The following is a 27580-nucleotide window of genomic DNA, read 5'->3' as shown; positions in this document are numbered from 1 at the left end:
ATAGATTCTTCCTCTAGCCCCAATCCTTTGGGGTCACTGTCCTTTCTTATTCACTCTATTTCCACCTCCTAGGCAAATGTCAGAGCTATTCTCAACTTCCTTTACCTCTGGTAAAGCAATGTTTTTTTTCTATCTGGTCCATCCTCTTGAATTCTGATCCAAACCATTTTCTTTGAAGACACCCAAACCCCAATTCCACCAGTGCCCAATGAAACTCCCAGAACCAGCTTGCCATCTATCATGAATATACGATAACTTGTTCTGCTCCCCTTAGTTTCTGCTTTCATAATTCTCTTCCTTTTTCTATATGCTCCTGTTTTCAATATTTACCCCAGTCTCTCTCATCTGTGCCTTCCATTCTGTCTTAATCTAAAATCCAGCCCTAATATCCATAGCATCAACATTTAACCAAAGACTCCCTCTAAGGGAGTCACATTTCCAGGTCACTGTTTCCTCACAAACACTGGCATAGTCATCAGCCTCTCTGTTCTAATTCAGTTTTTCTGCCAGAAGTTTCCAGCCAGACAGTATTTACCTCCAATCCACAATAATTTGGGGAAGGACTGTTTTTGACTACTCACAGGTAGTACTCCAAAATTTAGCACCTGATGATACACCTTTGGGTACTGTTCTCTAGCTGTTTCAAAGACCAAAGTCTTGTCTCCAACAAACCAATAAGCAGTTTACGGGTAGAGATTTAGAATGACAACTTTTTAAGGGCTAGGAAGAGATCTTAAACTTCATCCATTCCAAAACCCACATCTAGAGATGAGGAAACGCAAGATCCCAAGAGATAAACAGTTTGACTAAAGTCACACAACTAGTTAGTGGCAGAGTTAGGCTAATTTAACAAATATTTATTAAGTACTGATTATGTGCAAGGTGCTATGCTAGATTCTGGTGGCACAAAGATTAAGGAATGTCTCAGTGCCCATCCTCAAGGAGCTCCCACTCTGCCAAAGAAGGTGTAACAAATGCACAGATGTGTATGGCACAGTGTCAATCAGGGTAAGGAAAAGGAGAAATCCAGATAAAGTACTTTAGGAAAATCATAGGAGAGAAACAATGTACACATGGAGATAGAGGAGATTTGTAAAAGACTTCATGGAGGATGTAGTAACTCAGTTAAACCTTCAAGGAAGATTTTAAAAGACAAGATAAGGGACAGAACCAAGAGTGACCAGCAGAAAGCAATACAGGGAGCTGCTCCCCAAAACTCCTCCAAATAAATCTAAAAAACACACCAGACTGAAAATTGGTGGGAAAGTCCAAGAAAAAGTCAGTGAGTTATTTTTAAAATTTTTTATTTATTTTTAATTTATGGGATAAAACAAGCATTCCCATAACTTAGCATAGTAAGAAAAAGATTGCACATGAAACTGCAAATCTATTATTACAACTTACTATTCCATTTAAACATACAAAAAGTTATCATGTAAATTTTTTTTCTTCCCTCCTCCCTCCACCTTAAAGATGGCTACCATTAGACCCAAATATGTAAATATATCTAATTAAATTAAATGATTAATGAGTCATTTTTGCAGCCCAGGTCAGCACAGTGACACAGTCTATAGACACTGGGGACTGGGTCTGTCCAGGAGGAGCCTCATACTGGCACTTCAGTGACAGGGCACGTGGATGTCCCAAACCCAAACTAGAGCATCAGGGTCACAGAGCGGGCTGCAGAAGGATACCTGTTTCCAGGGGTGGTGTTCTGGAGCAGAAAGCAAGAAGCAGCAGTGTGACTCCAACCTCAGGAACAGCGATGGGTCTTAATTCCAACTGAAGCCAGCAAAGTAACAACCAGGCAAGAATCCCAGACCAAAAGGGAACCTGCAATTCTGTCACTATGAATCAGCAGAACTTCTCACCTGGCAGAGAAGCCAAGCAGCAGTCTACCGTTGTTCAGACCCAAGCTGAGGTAAAAAACTTGCAGAGCACAGACCAGAGGGGCAGCAATGTTACTTTGCCCTGGATCAGACCACTCTAGGAGTACTGAAAGCTTGCTCGTCCCTTTACTGAGCCGTTCCTGAGATCTTGGAAGAACATAACACTCAATGTTCACAAGAAACAAGAAAGCAGCAAAAGAACTTGCCCAGACCTTCCCTCCAAAAGTAAGCAGAAATGTGCTCAAACATAAAGTTCAGAGTCAGGAAGCAGTCTGGAAGAATGAGCAAAGAAAAAAAAATCCCACCACAAAAGATTACAGTGCCAGGGATGCTCAAGACACAAACCTAGGAGAAGAGAGTGATTCCAAAGCATCTATAAACAAGCCTCCAAGAAAACTAGGGCTTGGGCACAAACTCAACGAGAATTCCTGGAACAGACAAAGCAAGGGGATTCTTTTTTTAAAAGGGTAAAAATGTTTAGTTTTTTGTGACTGAAATGAGAGCAATAGAGGAAAAAATGGAAAAGAAATGAGAGCTATGAAGAGGTACAAAATCTTGCCATGCAAGAAACTCCCCGAAAATTAGAATGGACAAAGTATCAGTCAATAATTCCATGAGACAACAAGAAATATTAAAACAAAGTCAAAAGACTGGTTATAAAAACAATATTAGAAAATGTAAGCTATCTCACAGTAAAAACAAATGGCCTAGAAAACAGATCAAGGAGAAAAAAATTTAAGAATCACTGGATTACTTGAATGTTATGACCCTCCCAAAAAACAAGCCTGGGTATCATATTTCAAGAAATCTTAGAAAAACTTCCCAGATCTCTTAGAACCAGAAGGTAAAGTAGAAACAGAAACAATCACCTGCTCACCTCTGGAAAGAAACACCAAAATGAAGGCTCCTGACAACATTATAGCCAAAACTCAGAGCTTCCAGGGCAAAGAAAAAATACTACAAGCACTCAGAAAGAAAGAATTCAAGTACCAAGGAACCACAATCAGAAGCACACACCATAATAAAGGAATAGAGAGCTTGGAATATAATATTCCAGAAGGCAAAGGATATAGGCTTGCAACCAAGAATAACTTACCGGCAAAACTGACTACAATACTACAAAGTGAAAAATAAACCTTTAACGAAATAGAATTCCCAAGCACAACTGATAAAAAGACCAGAAATGCATTCAAATTCTGAAGTTTGAATAAAGAAGTTAAGAGAAATATAAAAAAGTGAGTATGAATAGTCATAAGGGACTAAACAAAGATAAATCGCTTACATTCCAATAAAGAGAGATGATTCATGTCCCCTCAGAACCAATCTTCAGAGGGTAGAGGGATTCTAATTATACAGGTTTGGGAGTGGCTCTGTTAGTTCTTGATGATCTTAACAGAAGAAAGGAAAGAGATGGGAAGAAGAATACAGAGCGTAGAAGGAAAAGGATGGTTAGGGAAAATTATCTCACATAATCAAAGTGCACAAACAGATAGCTATACAAATGAAGGAGGGGTGGGGTGGAGTGACAGACACTGGAATACAACTCTCATTTGAACTAGGCGAAGGAGAGAAGAATACATATATACAAACACATCCACCCACCCACAGGACTGGGTACAGAAATACATTTCACTCAACAGGGAAATAGGAAGGGGAGGGAGAATTAGACAAAGTAGATTAAAGGAGAGATTGATACTAAACAAAACAAACTCTAAGGCTGTACTTGTATTTATGACTCTTCTGGAGGTGGCAAAGAATGGGAGTGTGAGAGGGTGCCAATCAATTAGGGGATGGCTGAACATGTTACCGTATGTAAGTGTGATGGGCTATGTTTGCAGATACCCCACCCCTGACCTTCTAGCTCCTTGCCTGGTTTTGGGTTTTTGTTTTGCTTTATGTGTCCCCAGAACTTAGAGTACCTGGCACATACTAAGTACTTAAATGCTTGTTGCCTGCCTGCTTGCTTGCATAAAATACTAAAGAAAGGTCAAGGCAGATGAAGTTTGAGAAAAAGTCAACCAACTTAGAAAGCAGTTTTAATTCAATTCCAACTTAGAAAGCAGTTTCAGTAGAAGCAGCTGTGGCCCAGTAGACTGCCAGGCCTGGAGTCAGAAAGGCCTGACTTTGAATCCAACCTCAGGCTCTTACTAGCTATGTGATCCTGGGCAAGTCATTTAACTGTTTTGCCTCAGTTTCCTCACCTGTAAAATGTGGATAACAGAACCTACTTTCTAAGGTTGTTGTGAGGATCAAATGGGATTAATATTTGTATAATGCTTGATACAAAGTAGATGCTATATGAATGCTAGCTATTACCCTTATTGTCATTATTATTATTGTGATTTATGAAATGATAGTCAGAAGCCGTACTGCAAGAGATGGAGGTAGGAACAAGAAGAAGGCGAAGAAGCATCTGTAAACTACTCTTTCTAGGAAGTTAGCAGTGAATGGAAAAGTAGCCATGAGACAAGGGGTTAAAGGGGTGATGGGGATAGGAGAGACTTTAAAATAGGAGAAATACAAGTGTACTTCTAAAAAGCAAAGAAAGAACAAGCAGATAGGGGAAAATTGAGAGAAAAGGGGAATGAATAATCAACAGAGCAAGTGCTAGAAGGAATGAGGGGTAGGGTCGAGACCACAAACAGAAGAGCCAGGCTTGGCAAAGACGGTGAGTTTACCCCTGGAGACTAGAGAAAGGAGAGGATGGATGAAGATGGAGGTATTCTGATGACTGAGGGAGGAAAGATGAGGGAGTTGACAACAGATGGCCTCAATCATGCTCAGTAAAGTAGAAGGTGGGGTCATCTGCTGAGAGGGGGAGAGTGTGAGAACGGATGATGGCTTAAGCACAGAGAAGTGTGTAACAACAGATGTGAGAAATATAATAAATGAATCAATCAGTAATGAATTTTTTAAACTGTCAAACAGTGGTAAGGGTCCAGGTGAGATTAGATAACATGAATTAACTGCAGACTGAATATAAATTCTAACTTCCTCAGAGAAGGAAGATAGTTTGCTTGATCCAGGATTGAGGATGCGCAGATCAGAATCCAGGTCTCTCAACATCTAATCCGGTGCTCTTTCATTCAGTCATACTTCCTTTTTATTTTTTGTGGGATCTTCCTCCTAAAGCCTAGCACACAATGTAGCCTAACATACCAACTTTTGACCCTAGCACAGGGAAGCAAAGACAGGAATGAGTACATTCTAGTCATACTTAAAAGTCATTTTTCCTAAAAGCACATATTTAGTTAAGAAGTGAAAAGATTTCTTTTGCTCAATTCATTCACTACTCTAATCAATCACGTTAGCAGTAGCAAAGAATTACTCAAACTTTCCAACTATTAAAACACTACATTATGTTGTTAATTCAGGAATATCCCAAATACAATTTGGCAGCTAGGGGTTTTATTTCTGCTTAAATTTTAAGGTTGTTTTGGATAACTCAGTAGTAAAATACATATTAGTCTACATCTTAAAGTTAAACCCTACAACATTATTCCTACTACACCTAATCAAGAAAATGTCAAGCTTAAGTCCCATCTCTAAACTGAAATCTTAGAGCCTGGATTTTCCTTATCCATCTGAAGAAGAAAGAAAATTTCCCATTCAACTTGTCATTTTCTTGCCTCATCTTATATCGAACATTCTATTCAAATTATGGTGTATTTCTCTACCTACCAGAAAAACAATGCACAAAGACTGTTATCAATTTATATTATTTTTTATATATGTACCTACCCTACTCTACCATACTCCCATTCCTTCAATGCATTGATTACTCTTCCCTAAAGTAACGTAGAGAAAGAAGAACAGAATTAACAAGATAAGGAAAGGAGAACATGAGTTACTAATAAAACATTTTTTTAGGTCTTAAGTTCTAGAACTTATAAAATGAAATTATAACTACAGGCATAAAGCCTACGTGCTCAGGAACTATATAACAATTTTCTAGCAGAACAGACTAATAGTCTTGCAAACACGAGCTGAGTACCATCCAGAAAACACAAGCTTGACAACAATGTCTGAGGCTGATATTTTTTTTTGCAGGGGGCTTCAGAAGACCCAGGTAAGGTCCTTTCCAGAGCTCCTTTAGCTTCTCTTTAAAATGGACAAAAAGCATGTGCTTAGAAGCACAAGTAGATAGAGCCAACATGAGTTTAAAACATATAAGAAAAAGGAATTACCTTAAAAACCTCTATTCTGTACCTACTGATTCTATTCTGGAGTCAAGACATTCAGCAAGTCTAGAAACTACTACTACCTAGGGTAGTATTGTTTGGTCCAGACGATTAACACTGAGTATATATTTGTTGAATGCACCATATATGCTGGTCCCCAAAATCAAACACAAACAAATGTTTTTCTCAGGTTGGAAGAATGAGGAAAGATGCAATAACCATTTCCTACTTGTTCTTACACTGAATCCTGAATGTAGACACATCCATGACCTGTAAAACATTATTATCACAGTGGACAGCTGCCAGTCAGCAATTTCCATCCCTTTCAGGGCTTTCTGGCTTTACTGCTCTACTATCCCTAAGGCGAAGCCATACTTCCAATGCTTTTCCTTTCCTTCCGTCTTGGCCTCTGCAGTCACTGACTCTAAGCAGATCAGGATCACATCATGTTTTAATGATTTATCTTACTACTGACTGAGCATAAGCTCTCCCTCGTAGTCTCCAAAACATTGCCCTTTGTGATGTACTTCCTGGGCTCTGAATACATGATTTGCCCAAATGACTCACATTTGTTAACCTGTAGCAGCAGGCATTTCTGAGTCAGCAGTCAAAGACATAATACAAGGCTAACAGTAATCATAGTAATAGCTAGTATTTCTATAATGCTTTAAGGTTTGCAAAGCACATTACAAATATCACATCATTTTACAGCATCAAATGCTATAATACTATAGCACCAAGTGGCTTTCCTCTTACTTCCACTATGCCTTGAACATCTCTGTATGCAGCATCTCCTTGCAGCTTGAACAGGTAAAGTAGGCAAAATTTTAAGATTTTTTATATATTTCAAAAACTATCTTAAGTTCTTAGGATGATTATTTATGGTTTTCCCCTTCTTTTACAGAATATATATCAAACTAGTAAGAGAAAAAATGTATTCTATTTCCCAACTCACATAGCCCAACAACATCTTCACAATAAAGTACTTACGCCTTGACATCCGCTGTCTCCTGAGACGTACGTGTCAATGTGCGAGAGCGCAGCCGCTCACCTGCCTGCTGGATTTCTTGTAAGTTACGTTCTACATGAGGAAGCTCGGAGATGCCCTCAGTCTCAGCAGCAAGCTGTTCAGCCTGTTGAAGAAGCTCACCAAAACCTTCAGTATCCATTTCTGATGCAGATATTATGCAGAAAGAGAAAACAGGGAGCCTAAGAAAAGAAAAAGAGAAACTTCATATACTGTGCAGGTTTTCAGCAAAGCTTAAGAAATCACTAGGGTTTTTTATAAACAAAAGAAGCAACAGAGACTGGCACCAAATGGTATTAGGGCCCCTTATATGCACAGCACAGGAACAATAGTGATAGAGGAAATGAGTCAGACAATGGAAAAGTAGATATATGTGGGATGTGTGTGCACAATGAGGACTCAAGTCCATTTAAAATATTATATATGTATACATGTATTATGTATATATATGCATATATAACATGTGTGTGTGTGTGCGCGCGCGCATGTATAAACTAGATCAAATGCAAAGATATGATTAAGCAGACCTGAATTCCTGCCTCTCTCCCCAGACCAGGATTTTTTACCTTTTCTGTGTCTTGCCCCCCTTTAGTAGTCTGGCAAATCATGTTCTTCTTAGAATCATGTTTTTAAATAACCGAAGGAAACATTAAATTTTAGGTAGAGGTTGGTGAAAATAAAGATGCAAATCTTTGGTCATCCAAGTTCATAGAACCCCTGCCCTAGCCACCCTAGACCTAAAATAGCACAGGTAGTAGAAATTCTGGCACCAACCTCAGGGAGCTCCCCCATTCTTCTAAAAATGTCCAAAGGGAATATCTTGTATGGTACATTACCATTTACAAAGAATTTTCTCAGTTGAGACTCATAATAACTGGTACCCAAGTGGTAGTAAGGACAAGAAGTTAGAGCAAGGTTCTCTGCAATGTACCATCTTGTCTTTCTTTCATCAGCACAAAAGCTCCATTCTCGTATGTGGATCCAGATATTACTACTCTATCATGCTTTTAGAATAAATGCCTCCTGAGCCATTTTCTACCTATATACATTAAGTTCATTCAGGGCAATGAGGGCTTAGTAAGTGTTGTTATTGCTTTTACTGCTGCTGCTGCTGCTGCTACTACTACTACTACTAACAATAATAGTAATAATCCTGAAGGGCTTCCAGATCACAAATGATAGCAGGAATACTTGCTTTAAAATACAATTGATTAAGAAAAGCTGATATCAGTATCGAACAAATTATGATGAAATTTTAGACCTTGTGACCACCACCTCTGCAAAATTCTGAATCTTGTAGGAAAAGACACACTGATACATTGCTGATGGAACTGTGAACTGATCCAACCATTCTGAAAAGTTGGAATTATGCAAGAAAATTTACGAAATTGCTCATACCTTCTAACCCAATTGTCCCACTATTAGGTTTATATTCTATGGCATAATAATGATGGCAAAATAATAAAAGAACAATATGCAAGAAAATATCAATAGCAGCACTATTTCCAAAAGCAAAAATCTGACAACCTATTCCAGTAACAAATGTGGAAACGGTCGAATAAACTGTGGTTTACAAACATTATAGAATATTAATGAACCACAAGGAACAATGAATATGGAGAATATAAAGGAATATGAAAACACATATATGAAAGGACGCAGAGTGAACAAAGCAGAACCAAAAGGACAATATACATAATTACTACAATTATTTAAATTAAGAAACCTTTTAGGTGGCAATAAATCTTAGATCAAAAATAGTGAATAATATGGAAACTTACTAGTAAAGCAAATACCTGAACTTTCTTTTAACAAGCATAAAATTACTAATGTGCAAGGAAGCATGTACTATCACTCTAAATCACTGTTCTGTATTATGTATTATTTTACTTAGCCATTTTCAGAGAGTGTACACTGTGAGGGATCTGAGAGTATGCTGGGGACTTGTATGATATGCTGAAACAAAATTTATCAATAAAGATGTTTTTGGAAAAAAAAATTTTTCATATAACCCTATTTTTGACAATTACTGCACTTAAGTCATGCAGAATAAAAAGCTCATTGATATAGTTAAGTATTACCCTATTAGAAGATAGTGAACAAACAAGATAGTTTAAATAGAAGAGCTTTGTCATACTATTTTTCTTACTTCACTTCCTACCTTCTCCCCTGCTATTAATGTCCTACTGGATTAGAATAGGTATAATCTTTAGTGGCAATGTAATAATTTTTCTGATATGGACAGACTAATGCTAAAAAAAATAAAAAGCCACTCTTAATGCCATAAATTCACAGCAGAAAAGTTAAGATTTTTTAAAAGATTAACTTAAAAGGCACGAAGGTAAAGAAGTATGATTCAAAGCAAAGCAACAGCTACTCAGAGACAGCTAAAGTAAATGAGCAGAAGCTTTAAAATGTTCTTTATGTCCAAGTTGGACTTTAATCCTAGACTGAGTCTCAAATAAACACTTATTTTCTATGTAACATTAAATAACGATCATTTCAAATGTTTGACCAAACAGTCTGTATCTATGGAAAAATGGGAGATTTCAAAAGTAAAGCATTCCCGGGACAGAACGAATGAAAAGAAAAAAGCATTTATTAAGGGTTTACTATGTGCCAAGCACATCTCTAAAAGCGTTACCAATACAGACTGAAAAGTGAGACCATTCTTGCTCTTATGGAGCTCACTCCTATTGGAGGATACATAAGTAAAAGAAAGTATAGCTGCAGGGTAGATGCAAAATCCTGAAAGTATCAAAGGTGAACAGGTTAGAGCAGTAGATCACATGTATAGACCCAATAAAAGTGCCCACTGGGTCCACCCGGAAAGAAAAATGAGAGGGAAGGAGGAGGTAAAAAGAAGGGGCACACAGCTGACACTGCAGGGTATATGTTAGCAGGGCAGATGGTATGGACTGAAGGACCTTAGAAGCAGTGGCAGGACAGGATTTGAAGGCCTTCCCAATTCATCAGAAGTGATGGAGTTGTCGACTCCCACCTCATCTAATCCCTGTGAACACTTAGGCAGCCTGGATTACAGAGGAAAGCGGGCAGCCTAGAAGCCTGTGAGTCTTCCTGCAACATAGCCATCCTGGGTAGGGTTCTGGGGAAGACTGGGGCCAGGAGAAAGAGGAGCTAAAGAAGGAAATACAAGAGTAAATGATGCTCTCCATTAGTTTCCCAATATATGTTACTGACTGAAAAAGGAACTATTTTTTTCCTTACATAATTTTGTGATATTCAGCATCAATCAAGCAATAAGCTCTTATTAAGTGCCTACTATATGCCATGCATTGGGAATACAAACCCAAACACAAACTACATCCACCTCAAGGAGCTTAGATTCTATCAGGAGAGCAAGTGTACGTGTAAGTAAGTATGTTCAACATAAACATGAGGTAAGTTGGGGGCGGGGGGCGGGAGAGGCACTAGCAGGAGGGAGGACGAGGAAAGGCCTGATGTAGAGGTGTCTAATGTAGAAGTGGAGCTTGAGCTGAGCAAAGACAAGGCTGGAATGTGCTCTGGCCATAAGCTGGGACAAAGCTGGTACAAAGGCAATGAGATGTGATATGGAGTGTCATGGGTGAGGAACTGCAACAAAGCCAGTTTGGCATGTGGAAATGGAAGTAATGTGTATAATAAGGCCAGAAAAGTAGGTTGGAGCCTTATCATAATGGCCTTTAAATGCTTTCTGAGGAGTCTGCATTTGATTCTAAAACTAATAGAGCCATTAGAGTTTGCTGAGGCCTTAGAGGACTGACATGATCCAACTTGTGCTTTAGTAAATTCACTTCCACAACAGTGTGGAGGACATATTGGAGAAGGGAGAAACCTGCAGCACAGAAACCAATTATCAGGCAAGTGCAATAGAACAAACAAAAGGTGATAAGAGTCTGAACTAGGGTGATGACCCTGTGATCGGATAAAAGGAGGACAGATGCTAGAGATGTTGTGGAAAAAGAATCAACAAAACAGTAACTAACGGATATGTCATCATTTCCACTTTCATAATAACAATAGTAATGGCTAGGTTTGCAAAGTTATATATATATATTCTCATCATCAACACACATATTCTACTAACTTCAATAGTGAAAAGTAAAAGCATGAAGTTTTACTTAGAAAGGGGAAGAAATGCAGCAAATATCAGTACCATTTATTCCATTTTGTAGGGAAAGTTCTGAGGAAACAGCATGTACACTTAGTTATACAACTGTCTCTAACTCCTACTACCAGAATGAATAATAAAAGTCTAGACAGTGGAGCATTTGTTTTCATGAATATACAAGTTGAAGAACATAAGTTAAAATATTCTACTTTTCAAATATATTTTGCTAAAAAAGGTAATTGTATTAGACTCATATCATAAAGTTGCCAGAAACTTTCAACTAGCCAGCCTATGCAAACCTTCACTTTGGCTTAATTGAGTAAAAGTAATTAGTTGATTTAATACGAATGAATCATAGGAAAATTAATCATGGATGTATTCTGACCATAACAGGACACTGAAAATAAAACATTGCACAGGACAGCTTCCACTTTTATTTATCAGCTGTCTTCCTTTATCAAAGGCTCCCTACACATACACCACTGCCTTGCCATGTAGAACAACTCATCTTGAATATTTCTGAGGCACTGGCTCTTTGGAGGGTATGAATTCAATATCAAACTAGTGAATCCAACTCTTCGCCTTCTAAATATTTAGATTGTCTAGATAAATGTACTATATAAATATAGCACAGCTATATAGTTTTAATCACATTATTTATATAAACATACTGCATAAATAATACTTTGTTTCTCAGACTGCAAAAAAATCTAAAACCAAAAGGATGAATGGCCAGAATGAGAAAGTAGTTCAGAACTGTGCCATAACTGTGGTGATGGAGAAAAATATAAAAAAATATAACAACTACTAATTAATTGTTTCCATGTTAGAATTCAACAAGCATCTATTAAATGCCCACTATTTGCCAGGCACTGACTTATTACCCTCAATGAGCTTGCATGCCACTTGGGGATACAACATGCATTGGGGTCGGAGAGGAAAAAGTTCTATAAAATACTATGTATAGGAAAAATATGATTTGGCCTACACTATAGTTGAATCTGAGGTTTTGAAAGCTTTGGGAGAAGATTTTATTAGAGTTCCCAAATCTACATTTAAGCTGCAGCATTAACACCAGCATTGCTATAGGTAAAGTTGATTCTATTAATTAGCGAAGGGCAATTAAAAAAAATTTATTCTGCACTTAAATACTGAACAAAATGGGCATTAACATATACACAGTAGAACAAAAAAAGGAACTGCACATGAAACTGCAGGCCTCTATTATGTACAGCTTGCTTTTCTTTTTAATTATAAAATAAATTCAAGCTGTTACTTTCAAAGCTGTCTTGCCTGTCTATGATTCAAAGCACAATTTTAATTTACTTCATGAAATAAGAAACGGAAAAGAAGTCGAACAAAATGCAAGGACTAAACAAAGTCAATTTTGACCAATAAATTAAACTCTGGCTTTTCAAAAAAAAAAAATCATTGCTATGTCTGTCCAAATTGAGAAATAAGTTGGACCAGAGATGACAAGGAAGGGGCTCAAAGGCAAATTTCCTATGTACTCCAGGTTATACTGACCTTTTCAGGTGCTCTGGTACATAAAAATTATAAAGAATCAGTAGCATCATCTTCAAACATGAAAGACAACTATGCATACTGAGGGCAGGGACTGTTTCATTTTTGTCTTTGTAGCTACAGTGCTTTGCACATGGCAAGAGCCCAATTAAAAAAAATTTGTCAAATTGAATTAGAGACTAGTACAAGGTTGTTACTGTTCAAAGTGGGTATTTTGAACAGCAGGGTAAGCATTTGAGGTTTCTAAATTTCTGAATTTGTCTTAGAAGACTCTGAGCTGATAAGTAAAGATGAATACAAGAAAATTTATGCTGACTTCTACATAACTAATTTTACACTGGGACCAGCCTTGTTGAATGACACCAAGACCACTGGTTGCTACTTCATGTTAACATTCCACGTCCAACAAAACTCCAATATTTTACTGGACTCCAATATTTTTATAGAAGAAATTCCCGTATTTCATGTGTGAGATAAACAGAATTAAAAATAAAAGTACAAAAAGGACAAATTCCTTTATCAGAAATTATTTGAAATCATTACTTGGTATTAACAAGATTTAATTATGAAAACTGTAATCATTTCCACTTTCTGAAAAGAACTATGCTCAGCATTTAATCAGGCCAATAGACTTGAAACTTAAATATTCAAATTGCTGAGCACACCCAGTTATCTTTTAAATCAGTAGTTACCAAAGTGTAATTCTTAGCAAAACTCTGGTATCCAAGGTGGTATGAGGGCTAGTCTTTTATAGCAATTAAATAAAAAGTTTAATTTTTCTATATTTTGTACTCATAACTTAATTAGGATACTTCTCACTGGTGTTTTATTATTTTAAAGGAAAGCTGCACAAAGGATTTATTCTGTTCAAGTCTTCGGGCCCAGCCCCCAGCCAACAAAAGCAGGTTCAAGCAGGTGATCTCCAAAGCTTGAAAATTAAGGCTTTCAATACACTATGGTTTATGTCAACCCATAAATGATTACAGTACCTGACTACTAAAGGTTGCAATTCTCCACATTATATCTAACAGAAAGACGGTGGCGCTGAAAGTTACCAGTCACCACAGTGCCTGGAAATAAAGCAAAAGAAACTATTAAAGAGCTTCACAGCCGTCCATACTAATAGTAACCTACCTTTTTACTTTGCTTTAAAAAAAAAAAAGGTATTTAAAGTGAGGACTTATGGGATTTATTTGAAGGTGGGCTTCACTGGATACTAGTTATGTAAATGATCTACTTACCTAATTCAGTAGATTGTTATAGGGAATGTTTTCTGTTTAAGAGGGTGAGGCATTTCTTTTATTCCAATAATAAAGTACTGAAAGTGGTTCCTAAGATTGTATGAAAGCACTTCAGCAACACAATAATTATTTCTTTTCCTTCTTACTCCCTACAGTAAAAATGACATGATCACTCAAGAAATGCAAAGGATCTAAAGAAAGAGATCAAAAATTAGGAAAAAGACCATCTTTCTTTTTTGTATGTGAAGAGAACAGACTGCTCTCAATTGAGTGAACTATAAGAATCCTCTTGCTGAGGGATTCCTATATATCCAAAAACCATGCTTTATTATTAGCTGTTTGGATTTACTCCATATCTTATTTCCCACCTCCATCAGCCCAAAATCATCTCCTTCACATCCCAACAAATGCACAATAGGTATCTGCAGTATGTTTGGGATGCTGTCAGTAGAAAAGTAAATTTTATATATCATCTAAAAATCCTATTTCATCTTCTTCACAAAATTCTTCCCTTGCTCAGTTTAAAAAATGTTCTAAATGTGAAAATCACATGCAAATATTTTAGTTGTCATTACAAAACTGCCAATTTAACAACAATTAACGTTTTTATATAATAGTAATAGTAGTAATAGCACTTTAAGATTTGCAAAGCAGCTTGCATCTATCATCTCATCTGAGCTTCACGACTACCCTAATTTCTATCTTATAGATCTACCTGGTATTTCAAAACTCTTATCGCTAGTAAATATCTGATAAAAATGACTCTAAACTTTCATAAAATCCAACTCAAATAATTATTTTTCTATTACGACAAGAAAGGTGGCATCATACAGAACAAAAAAAAACCTGGCCTACCAAAGTTCATACTATGCTTTCAGTTCACGATGTAGTAGAAAAGGGCACTGGACAAAAAGTCAGGAAACCTAGGTTCTAGCCTCAGTTCTACCACTGACTAACTGTGGAACCTTGATCAAATTCATATCATCTCTCTTGGGGCTATTTCCCCATTTGTAAAATGAGAGGGGTTGAACTAGCTAATTGCTAGGCTCTAACATTTTATGAATAAGGGAAATTCCATTTCTATGAAACTAAAGAACCATGTCTATTCACATCCAAACAGTCCAATTTTAGAAGTCAGGTAAGTTATCTGGCATATCTACATGGGACAGATCAGAGGTTCTCAAACTTATTTAGCCTACCACCCCCTTTTCAAAAAGAAATTATTCAGTGTCCCCCTGGAAATCTTTCTTTAACCCTCTAACAGTTTTTTTTAAATGTGCATCATTTAAAAAATACATATTTTTGAAATGACGCATCTTAAATTTAATAATTTATTATACATGTGTAGTTTTTTTCTGCATTGAAATTTTGATGATGCAACATTGCATCATGCAACCACATAGCATCATATTGTAAAGAAGTCATAATCAATGAGCCAAGATGGCAGCTGGAAAGCAAGGACTCACTTAAGCTCTTTCCCAAATCCCTGCAAACACCTGTAAAAATGGCTCTGAACAAATTCTAGAGCTGTGGAACCCATGAAATAACAGAGGGAAGTAGGTCTCCAGCCCAGGAGAGCCTGGATGGTCGCTGGGAAGGGTCTATCACACCATGCTGGGAGCAGAGCGCAGCCCAGCATGGGCCCCGCCAAGACAGACCAGACCAGGAGTCGGCCACAGCAGGCCATGAATCACTGAGCTGTAGCAGTTACCAGACTTCTCAACCCACAAACGTCAAACACCATGGAGCAGGTTAGTGGGAAAACTGCTGGATTGGGGCGAGATTGGTCCAGCCCCAGCCCTTGGGGCAGCAGAGGTAGTGTGGTGGTGGTGGCAACAGGAGGAAGCTCCTGTGGCTGCTTCCAGAGTCCCTGGCATGTGGGAGGAATCAAGCAGCAGATCAGAGCAGGCGTGCAGGGAGCGCTTTGCTGGCACAGAGGCAGGGTTCTCTTGCTTTGTCCTGCTTGGATCTGAGTCGAAGTCCTGGTTGGAGGTTCTTGGGGGAGGAGGAGCACTGCTGTGGCAGAGCTTGCCGTGATGTTGGAGTAGAAGTAGCTCTGAAAACAGCAGCACAGCCCCTAAAGTTTGGGACAAAGCACTCTCTACTCTATAAGCAGTCATACCCTGACAAAAAGCTCAAAGGTCAAGTAATTGACTGGGAACATGGCCAGGCAGTGCAAAAGGACGCAGATTCAGACTAAGACTTTAGAATCTGTTTTTGGTGACAAAGAAGACCAAAACATACAGCCAGAAGAAGTCAACAAAGTCATAGTGCCTACATCAAAAGCCTTCGAGAAAAGTATGCACTAGTCTCAGGCCATGGAAGAGCTCAAAAAGGATTTGGAAAAGCAAGTAAGAGGAGTAGAGGAAAAATTGGGAAGAGAAATGAGAGTGATGCGAGAAAACCATGAAAAACAAGTCAATGACTTGCTAAAGGAAAAAATACTGAAGAAAACAACACCTTAAAAAATAGACTAACTCAAATGGCAAAAGAGCTCCAAAAAGCCAATGAGGAGAGAAGAATGCCTTGAAAGGCAGAATTAGCCAAATGGAAAATGAGGTCCAAAAGACCACTGAAGAAAATACCACCTTAAAAACTAGATTGGAGCAAGTGGAGGCTAGTGATTTTATGAGAAATCAAGATATTATAAAACAGAACCAAAGGAAGGAAAAAATGGAAGACAATGTGAAATATCTCACTGGAAAAACCACTGACCTGGAGAACAGATCCAGGAGAGATAATATATTGGACTACCTGAAAGCCATGATCAAAAAAGAGCCTAGACATCATCTTTCAAGAAGTTGTCAAGGAGAACTGCCCTGATATTCTACAACCAGAGGGTAAAATAGAAATTGAAAGAATCCACTGATCCCCTCTTGAAAAAGATCCCCAAAAGGAAACTCCTAGGAATATTGTTGCCAAATTCCAGAGCTCCCAGATCAAGGAGAAAATACTGCAAGCAGCCAGAAAGAAACAATTTGAGTATTGTGGAAACACAATCAGGATAACACAAGATCTAGCAGCTTCTATATTAAGGGATAGAAGGGCTTAGAATATGATATTCCAGAGGTCAAAGGAGCTAGGATTAAAACCAAGAATCCCAGCAAAACTGAGTATCATGCTCCAAGGCAAAATATGGACTTTCAATAAAACAGAGGACTTTTAATAAAATAGAGGACTTTTAAGCTTTCTCGACGAAAAGAAAATTGATTTTCAAATACAAGAATCAAGAGAAGCATGAAAAGGTAAACAAGAAAGAGAAATCATAAGGGTCTTACTAAAGTTGAACTGTTTTGTTTACATTCCTACATGGAAAGATGATGTGTATAATTCATGAGACCTTTCTCAGCATTTGAGTAGCTGAAGGGAATATACATACATATAGACAGAGGGCACAGGGTGAGTTGAATTGAAGGGGTGATATCTAAAAAATAAAATCAAAATTAAGGGGGGAGAGAGGGAGAAAGGGAGAGATAGAATGGAGTAAATTATCTCACAGAAAAGTGGCAAGAAAAAGCAGTTCTGTTGGAAGGGAAGATGGGGCAGGTGAGGGGGAATGAGTGAATATTGCTCTCATTGGATTTGACTTGAGGAGGGAATAACATACACACACAGTTGGGTATCTTACCCCACAGGAAAGTAGGGGGAAGGGGATAAGAAAGGGGGGGATGATAGAAGGGAGGGCAGATAGGGGGACAGGACTGGAAGTGTTTTGCATATTGATACGTGTGTGACCTATGTTGAATTGCTTGCCTTCTTTAGGGAAGATGGATAGGGAGGGAAGAAGGGAGAGAATTTGGAACTCAAAGTTCTAAAATCAAATGCTCAAAATAAAAGTTGTTTTTGCATGCAACTGGGAAATAAGATATACAGTCAATGGGGTATAGAAATCTGTCTTGCCCTACAAGGAAGTAAGGAGAAACGGGAGTGGGGTGACAGAAGGGAGGGCTGACTGGGGAACAGGGCAATCAGAATATATGCCATCTTGGGGTGGAGGGGAGGGTTGAAATGGGGAGAAAATCTGTAACTAAAAATCTTGTGGAAAACAATGTTGAAAACTAAAAATATTAAATGAATAAATTATTCTTAAAAAAAAAAAGAAGTCATTACACACACATATTCCTGCTGATGCATGCTGGCCTTCCCAATAATGGGTGACACACTCACCTGTCAACTCTTGCTTGTTAAGACCTGTGGGCAGACTTGACCACTGATCGGTTATACTCTGTATTTTGTGTGTTTATTTGTAAAATAATGTAATCCCTACAACTTTAACTGTTACATGACAGACATGTAACACGTGCAAACAGTTTTTCAAAATTTTCTTCTCTTCTTTCTTTATGCTTCCACGCCTCCTTATTTTCATTCAATTCCCCAAACTGCATTCAAGGCTACTATTGACTCCCCTGGATTGTTCCAGCACTCCCCAGCAGGCAGTATTGCCCACTTTGGAAATTCTATCTGATAATCTTTATGATCCCAACCTACTGCAAGTGTCTATTGCCATACAGTATATTACAAGTGCTGCTGGACAGTTCTTTATGGTCTAAGACACAAAGCAAAAGAAAATTGGCTCTGATCATTGTTCAGTATGTAGATGTCTAAAGAAAACAAAGAACTATAATAATATATAAATAATGTATACTATAGAACATGTTGTAAGAACTATAGTAAGTTCTATGATTCTTTGTGGTCACAGTTTATAACAGACTAATATAAGTATATGAATAAATATAAATTTCTACCTCCTCTGGAATCCTGTATTTTTAAAAGGTTCACCTATTGTTCTGTTCTGTAATACTTTCTCCATAAGAGATATTGTCCTTTCCAATGCCTTCATTGTAAATGCTAGGCTGATAATGAAAAAATCTGTATTTCTAGTCTTCCCTGGTATCACCTCCAACTCAACATGCCCCAAGCCAAATTTCTCTTCTACTAAAATCAGTTCCCCTTTCTCCTGGTCCTCTTCTCTTTTGGACTACATGGGCTGTAAGGCCTGTTTCAATTCTGAATCCTAGGATCCTATATTAATCACATATTCTTCTTGATCATCTTGGAACAAGAGTTCTTAACTTGAAATCCATGAACTGTGGGGTTTTTAATATCTTAATAATTTTAATAACTAGTTTCCAGCTTTTAAAAATATTTTAAATGTATTTCAATGTAATTGGTTTCCTTTGTAAACCCACATATGTATGCATTTAAAAACATTCTGAAAAGAAATCTGTAGGGTTCATCAGACTGTCAAAGGGATCCATGACACAAAAAAAGTTAAGAAGCCTTAGTAACAATTTTTAACTCCTTTACTGCCTTTGGCATATTTGTATGGCATATTTATTAAGGACATATTAGTTGAAAGATCCTAAGCTAAGTCCTGGAGGATTTAATATGACATAGTCTATGCCTTCAAGGAGCTTACAGTCCAGGAGGGGAATAAATCAAAGACAAAATATACAATATTTCCCCACCCAACTCCATTCCTCTGCACCTCACCATCACGCCCAAGAAACTCAGGCATCCTGCACAATCACCTCAGCCCTGGAATTTACACCTCATCAGTAGCCTCAGCCCCTTGATGACCCTCCCTCTGATTAGAGAGAATGGAGAAGGAATGAATCTCTGTTTAAGGAAGGCACCAAGTCAGCCATTTCTTCATTTCCCACCTGGCTTCAACATTCCTCTGTATTCCTCTTCTAGACGTCACCATCATGACCCCAGCACAGGGTATGGTCCTCTCTTCATCCCTTTTAGCTTCCTTTTGTGTGCTGTCTTTCCCCATTAAATTGTAAGCTTCTTTAGGGCAGGGAATCTCTTTCTTTTTCTACTTTTTAAAAATCTCAGCACTTAGCACAGTGCCTGGCACATAGGAGGCACTTAGTAAATGTATATTGAGTACTTTACATAAGTGCATTATGGAGTTGCAAAACTAAGTGCCAGGTCTGGTGGGGAATGTTGTTTTTGGGGAGGGAGGAGGGTGGAACCAGGAGAGGCACATGTTTTGATTGCGTTTAAAAGTCAGATAGGAATTCAACAGAAGAGGAGGGGGAAAAACATTCCAGACACACGGAACAACTCAATTCAAGAAGCTTTTATTATATGCTGGGTACTAGGGTAATGCTGGGGACACAAAGACAAAAAACAAATATGCCTACCCTTCTTTGGGGGTGGGGAATACACACACAAGTAAGTAAACACAAAATAATGGAAGAGAGGGAGAGAGGAGACACTAACAACTGGTAGAGTCAGAAAAGTCCTCCTGTACAACACAGCATCTAAGCTGAGGCCTGAAGGGAACCAGGACCTCCAAGAGGCAGAACTGAGAAAAGAGTATTCCAGGCATGGAGAACAACCTATTCAAAGGCCTTCTGACGGTATGTGGAATGTCATGTGTAAATAACAGCAAAGAGGACAGTTTGGTTAGAATGTAGACTAGGGAAGGAAAGCAATGTGTAATCAGCCTGGGAAAACAGGATGGAGACATATTGTGAAGGACTTCAAATGCCAAAGAGGGAAAGCTATATTTTATCTTAGAGCAGAGGTTCTTAACTTGAAGTATATGGATCCCCAAGCAGACTCTCCAAGATTACAGAGGACTCTGAATGCTAAACTTCAGAAGTTTAAATTTTATTCAAGGGACGATGTAAAGCTACCTTGGATTTTTGAGCAATCTTTAAATAAGAAAGATTATCGTAAGAGCAAAATATAAGATGGATTAGAAGCAAGACAACAGAGGTGAGAAGACCTATTAGGAGGTTATTGCAATAGGCTTAGGAGGTAATAATAAGGATCTGACCTATATGTCATTCCCCATACACAGTCTATGACTAAGTCTTATCCATTTTTTTTTCTTCAAAAGATCTCTGAAAATCCTCAGTCTAGATCCTTAACAACTGAAACTTGGTTTAAACCAGCCTCTTTCCACAACAGCCTTACTGACTCCAATTCAATCCAACAAGCGTGGTATAGTATAATGGAAAGAACACTGAATCTGGAGTCTGAGGATATGGCATCAAATCCTGGCTCTGACATGTAAATTTGTGTCAATCTGTGTAAGTCATTTAAACTCTCTGCACCAGAGTTTTCTTAGCTGTAAAATGATGGCACTGGAATAGACCAGAGGTTCTTAATCTGAATTAAAAAAAAAAACAACCCAACATTCTGATAACCAGTTTCCTTTGTAATCCATTGCATCCTAGTTTATGTATTAAAAATATCATTCTGAGGAGTCCATAGACTTCAACAGACAACCAACGGGGTTTATGATACAAAAAAAGGCAAAGAACCACTGGACTTGATGCCCTCCCAGGCCCCTTTCATCTCTAAACCTATGGTCCTATGGCTAATTTCTCCTCTATCTAATTCACTTACACATAGCACAATGTCTGGGACATAATAAATGATTGATAGTTTAACTGATTGCCTATATCTCCTTTTCTACATCCTGGTCCCTAATATCATAAAGCATAAATTCTTAACCTTCCATTCTTTTCTCTAATTCTCTCACTAGGAGATCTCATCTATCCTCACCGCTTCAGCTATCAACTCTAGGTAAAGACCTCCCAAATCTATATCTCCAACCTATGTCTCTTTCCTACGCTCCTGTCCCAATAGCTAAAGTCATTTTCCTCAAGTATGGGTTTAAGAATGTGATTCAACTGCTCACAATTGCAGTGGCTCCCTTTAGAATCAAATGTGAATTCCTCTGGCTTTTAAACAACTTGGTCCTCAATCTACTTTTCCAGACTTCCTGTATACATTACTCTCCATTCTGCCCTCAAAAGTCTAGCCAGATTGGCTTTTGTGCTGTTCCTCACACAACATTCCATCCCCTGTCTAGATGCCTTCCTATTGGCTCTCCCCCACATCTGGAATGAGTTCTCCCTTCACTTCCATCTCTTAGAAATTCAAACCAAATGCCATCTTCTCCATGATGTCTCCAAGTTCCCCCAGAGTGACTTCCTCCTGAATACGCGTTGTATTTATTTTGTGTGTATATACACACATACATAGTATCTCCCCTGATAGAATATAAGCTCCTTGAGGGCAGGGGCTGTTTTAGTTTTGTCTCTGTGTTCCAAGTATCCAGCACAATGCCTGACACATAGTAGGTGTTTAATAAACGTCTGTTGATTGTTTAATAGGAAGTAGGTTAGAAAGGTAAGACATTTAATTGGAAAGTTGGGCTATGGGCACTAGACCCTGACTTTCCTCAGATATGGAATTGTACTATTAGCTCCTAGAGCAGGCTGAGACCTAAGGGAGAAAAATTAGGAGGCCATTAAAATAGTTTAGGACAGAGATGAAGACAGCCTTAATTAGGGCTCTAATAGGGAGTGGAGGATGGGGAGAAAGGGATGGATATAAGAGATACTGCAGATGTAGAAAAGATTTAATAATTGACTAAATATATGGAGTGAGAGAGGGAAAGATGTAGACTACCAGTTCCAGGTAGTTCTCAGAACTGCTGTTTAACCAGTCAGTCAATAAGCTTTTAAACACTTATTGCGTACCAGGCACTGTACTAAATGATAGGTATACAAAAACACAGTCCCTGCTCTCAAGAAATTCACATTTTAATGGGGAAGTCAATGTGCAAAAAAGTATACATACAAGACATGCTGCTGTTCAGTGGTTTCAGTCTTGTCTGACTCTTCCTAACCCCATACTGGACATTCCTTGGGCGAGGTACTGGAGTGATTTGCTATTTCCTTCTCCAGCTCATTTTACAGATGAGGAACTGAGACAAAGAAGGTTAAGTGACTTGCCCAGGGTCACACAGCTAGTAAGTGTCTGAAACTGGACTCAATCTCACGAAGATGACTCTTCCTGATTCCAAGCCCAGTGCTCTATCCACTGCCCCATCTAGCTGCCCAAACAAGATATATACTGGGCAGAGAGACCAGAGCAGGGAACAGTATGAGGAAAGACATACTGCAAAAGATGGGATTTGAGCTAACTCTTGAGGGAAGCTAGGGGGCAAAGAAGGAAAGCACTCTGGGCATACAGCACAACCAGTAAAAAGGTGCAAGATATTCAGAGGAGAACCTGAGGCTTTGAGGCCTCACCCCTGGTACAGTCTCTGCTTCTTTGTTCACATCTACCCTTTGGGAACCTAACACATCTACACCTCTACTCTGACACAAGAACATCTTCCAAAATCCATCTCAAGTTGCGTTTCCTCCACCTAGCTTTCCTTGACCACGCCACTTCACAATTTTCCCTCTTCTAAACACCTACAGCACTTACACTGTGTCCCATTGAGCGACTGCCTTGTACTTTGAGCTACCTTTTTATTTGCATTCTCCATGACACCTAATACTACATCACAAATAAACTGATAAATATTTGTCGAATGAATATGTCTCGTCTCCTTATGATGTAATCTGATGTACATGTATAGCCTGTATCAGACTGCTTGCCATCTTGGAGAGGAAGAAAAAAAATTGGAACTCAAAATCTTATAAAAATGAATGTTGAAAGTTATCTTTATATGTAATTGGAAAATATAAATTACTATTAAGTAGGGAAAAAAGGACAAGATATTCATTGCTTTGCATGGTGTCATTTTTGGATAGGGCTGATTAAAAAAAAATACCGATTGATTGATAAATATCAAGATTGCAAGGTACCCCCTGGGCTTGTGATTCCTTCTGAATTGTTGGTGCACCTAAATTTCTAACTGTAAACTAAGTAGATAATATAATTTTTGTAAAATATAATGATATTTAATCTGACTCTTTGATATCCAGAATGATATGGGTGAACTTTATTTTACTCAGATATTTCCTAAAAGTTTTCTGTGAATGTTATTTTTATAAGCTAAATCATGTTTTCAGCAATTCAAGAGAACTTGTTATTTAATGAAACTGACTATTAGTTCCTCGGAAATCTAGATTTTTACTGTGTGGAGCTTATAGCACACAAGTATATTTAAAAGAAGAACATGAAAGTTTCTCACTACTAAACGTTTTAAAAAAAGATGTAATCTGAGTTTAGGAACCATGAGTTTGTTATATTTCAACTGTATTCCTTCCTACTCCAAGTGCCTAATGATGCTAAGACCACAATATACAGTCAATAAGAAGTGTGGCTAGGTCAGGGAAGACATAGGAGTAAGGGAAAAGAAGTAATAATACAATATTGTTAATATGTTAACTTTTGGGGGATCCCTTTGACAGTCTGATAAAGCCTGTGGATCCTAAAACAAAACTATTATCTTCCCTCTAAAATCCTCCCCTCTTCCCAACTTCCTATTACTGTCAAGGGTACCACTCCCCTCCCAGTCACCCAGGCTTGCAACACAGGTGTCATCTGTGACTCCTCACTCTCATTCCCCAAATCCAATCTGTCCATCAAGGCCTGTTGACTCTACTTTCATAACTTCCCTCATATGTCCTCTTCTCTCCACTGGCACTGCCACCACCCTAATGAAGGCATTTTATCACTTTACAACTGGACTACTGTAATAGCCTTCAAATTGGTAATCCCTACATCAAGTGCCTCCTCACTCTAATCCATCCTCTAGTTTCCAAAGTGATTTTCCTAAAACACAGGTTTGATTGTGTTACTCTTTTGCTCAATAAATGCCAATGGCAACCTGTTACCTTGTGAATAAAATATAAAATCCAGTTTGGTATTTAAAGTCCTTCACAGTCTGTTTCTTTCCTACCTGTCCAATCTTCTTACCCTTTATTCACATCCAATCGAGTTACTACTTAACTGTTCTTCGCACATGACATTCTCTCTCTCAGCTCCATGCATTTGCACTGGCTGACCCCCCGGCCCGCAATGTTCTTCCTCCTCACTTCCTATTACTGGCTTCCTTCAAGATTCAGCTCAAATCCCAACTTCTACAGGAGGCCTTTCCTAGTTCTAGTTCCCCCTCATCACTACTGCTTTCCTTTTGAGATTACATTTCATTTTTAGTGCGAGCCTTGACGTATTACAGTTGTTTACAAATTGTTTTCCCCATTAGAATCTAAGTTTTGTGAAAGCAGAAACCATGTTTTTGCAATATATTCCCAGTGCTTAGTACAGTGTATCACTATCTCCCACCTCCTATAACCAATCTGTCGCCAAGGCCTATCGACATCTATCCAGTATCTCTATCTCTATCCGTATTCTCTATTCCAATATCTCTATCCCTGTTCTAACACTGCCACCACTTTGGTACAGTTGGATTGACTGGATTACTGCAATAGCCTGCTGGTAGGTTTAGCTGTCTCAAGTCTCTCTCCACGCCAATCCATCCTCCATTCAAGGACTAAACTGATTTTCTTAAAGCACAGGTCCAATCATGTCACACCCCCAACCCCACTCAATAAACTCCAGTGGCTCCCTTCTTGCCTCCAACATCAAATAAAAAAATGCTGTTTGACATTCATTAAACAAGTGGGGAACTTGTGGCCTTCTAGGTCCTTGGCTGCGGCCTTTTGACTGAGTCCAAGTTTTACAGAACAAATTAATAAGGGGATTTGTTCTGTGAAGTTTGGATTCAGTCAAAAGGCCTCACTTGAGGACCTAGAGGGTCACATATGGCCTCGAAGTCACAGGTTCCCCACTCCTGACTAGACTTCTCCTACCTTTTCAGCCTGCTTATGCTTGGGAGACCCTGGCATAGGACCGCCCAGCATAGCATGCTCGCAATGAAGAATTTCGGAAGCTCAAAAGACAGGAGAGATGCACAAATTTAGGGGCATCTCCACTACAAATGTTCGTATGGACTGGAATATTTGTGTCCAATCTGTGGTACAGCCTTCCAAGCTCCTACTGGTCTAATCGGCTATAGTCCCACACATTGTATCTTGACCCTGACACTGTGATGTCGCTTTGGTCCACTTCAAGCAGGAAGAACAACTATACGTACTCCCCTACACATACTCGTTGATCCATTGCCACTGAACTCCTGGCTATTCCATGAAAAAGTCACTGCAACTCTTGACTTCAGGTATTTTCTCCGGCTGTCCTCCATGCCTGAAACACTTTCCCTCCTCCTGTCCAACTACTGACCTCCCTGGCTTCAAGTTGCGAATAAAATCCCACCTTCTACCGAAAGCCGTCCCCCAACTCATCTTAATTCTAGCGCCTTCCCTCTATTACCTATTTCCTGTTTATCCTGTATATAGTTTGCTTTGTATTTGTACGTTGTCTCCTTCCTTAGGTTATAAACTTTTCAAGGGCAAGAACTGCATCCCTAGGGCTCAGCCCAGTGCCTTTCGCTGAGCAGACGCTTAACGAATGTTTACTGACTGATTGACTGTAGCATAAGGACTTAATAAATGCTTCTTCACTGACTGAACGATCTTTCCACTAACTAGGAGATCATGGGCAAAAAAATTTCCCTCCACTAAGTCTGCATTTCCATCCACAAAATAAAGGTGCTGGGGAGGCAGTTTGGTTCAGTGGAAAGAGTCTCATATTTGTAGCTGGGGAAATTGGTTTTGAATCTCAGCCTTGCCTCTTATTCCCCGTGTGATCAAGGAACCCCCGCTTCAAAGTTCTCATTTGTAAAATGAAGTGGTTAGCCTGGATGACCTCAGAGGCCCCTTTCAGCCCTATGACCCAATGCCTAGATTGCCTCTAAAGTAGTTTCCAAATTTAGTTTCTATGATTCCTGGAATGAACAGTTCACATTTCAGATAGCAGCTGCCCAGCCTTTGCACCCAGGCGTCTGGGGGGAAGAGAGACGGGATGGCAAAGTCGCTGGCAGCCTGGAAGCCTCCTGTGTTCGAGCCTTTCTCTGTAGGGGAGGGAAGGCAAGGCAGCCCTCAAGGAGCACAGGGGGCAGGGGCTTCCAGGCAGCTGAGGCCTGGATGACAAGAGGGGGCCAACGAGCCACCTTACTGGGGCGACGGGCGCTCTCCTGGGGCGCTCTGCGGGGGACCTAGTCAAGCCTCGGGTGGGGAGGGCGCTGGCACGCGACCCCAGCTAAGCACAGGCAGCCCTAAAGGAGACTGAGGGGGAGGGAATCGTGGGGCGCGACCCCGGCCCCGGGCGGCTGGGCGGGGAGGTCAGAGCGCGAGCGGGAGCTGCCCCGAAGAGGGCCGGGGGCGGTGGAACACCTCAGGAGCGCTATTTCCGGTGGGGCGTAAAGGCGGGCACGGCCCGGGGCAGGAGCCGGGGGCAGTCCGCGATGGAGGGCGGGCCGGCGAGGGCTTCCTTACCTGGCCCTGAAGCTGCCACCACCGCCGCTGCCGCCGGAGCCGGCTCGGAGGAGGAGCAGGAACGAGGCCTGAGGGAGCCGCCGCTTCTCGCGCCGCTGGCCGGAGCTTCCTGATTGGCGGAGAGGGGCCTCCCCCAGCAGCCTCCGCGCGGCACTCTCCGCCAAATTAACTTTATTGGAAGAGGCGCCCAGGGACAAGGAACAGGCGCAGGCAAACAGGCCCCGAGCCTGCTGGTCTCCTCGTGAAGGCCAAGCCACCGGTCGGTTGTAGAGGTACCTCCCCTTCAGGGACGGGATGGCCCAGATAACTCCTCCTAACTCTTGAGAATCTGTGTCTGGCCCTTGTGCCCGTCCATACGACCAAAGATCACATTGGCATTTTTTGGCTGTCATGCCCTGCTGTTGACTTACCCTGAGCTTGCAGTCCACCCAAGGTCCCAGGATC

General features: G+C 39.6%; 1 protein-coding gene across 2 annotated transcripts in view; it reads right to left on the bottom strand.

Annotated features, from left to right (window-relative positions):
- NUP93 (nucleoporin 93) overlaps nt 1-27245 on the bottom strand; it is a 132826-nt gene extending 105581 nt beyond the window's left edge. For both annotated transcript variants that reach the window (XM_036750817.1, XM_036750818.1), the window contains exons 1-2: nt 27137-27245; nt 7061-7279 (exon numbers count right to left, since the gene is read on the bottom strand). In XM_036750817.1, the coding sequence (XP_036606712.1) occupies nt 7061-7239 (179 nt within the window). In that variant the 5' untranslated portion in view covers nt 7240-7279; nt 27137-27245. The remainder of the gene's footprint in view (nt 1-7060; nt 7280-27136) is intronic.
- Between the last annotated feature and the right edge of the window lie 335 nt (nt 27246-27580).

The sequence above is a fragment of the Trichosurus vulpecula genome, chromosome 3 (assembly GCF_011100635.1).
Source record: "Trichosurus vulpecula isolate mTriVul1 chromosome 3, mTriVul1.pri, whole genome shotgun sequence".
Lineage (NCBI taxonomy): Eukaryota > Metazoa > Chordata > Mammalia > Diprotodontia > Phalangeridae > Trichosurus > Trichosurus vulpecula.
Note: the sequence above shows the minus strand (reverse complement) of the source record. Positions and strands in the feature narration are given on the sequence as shown.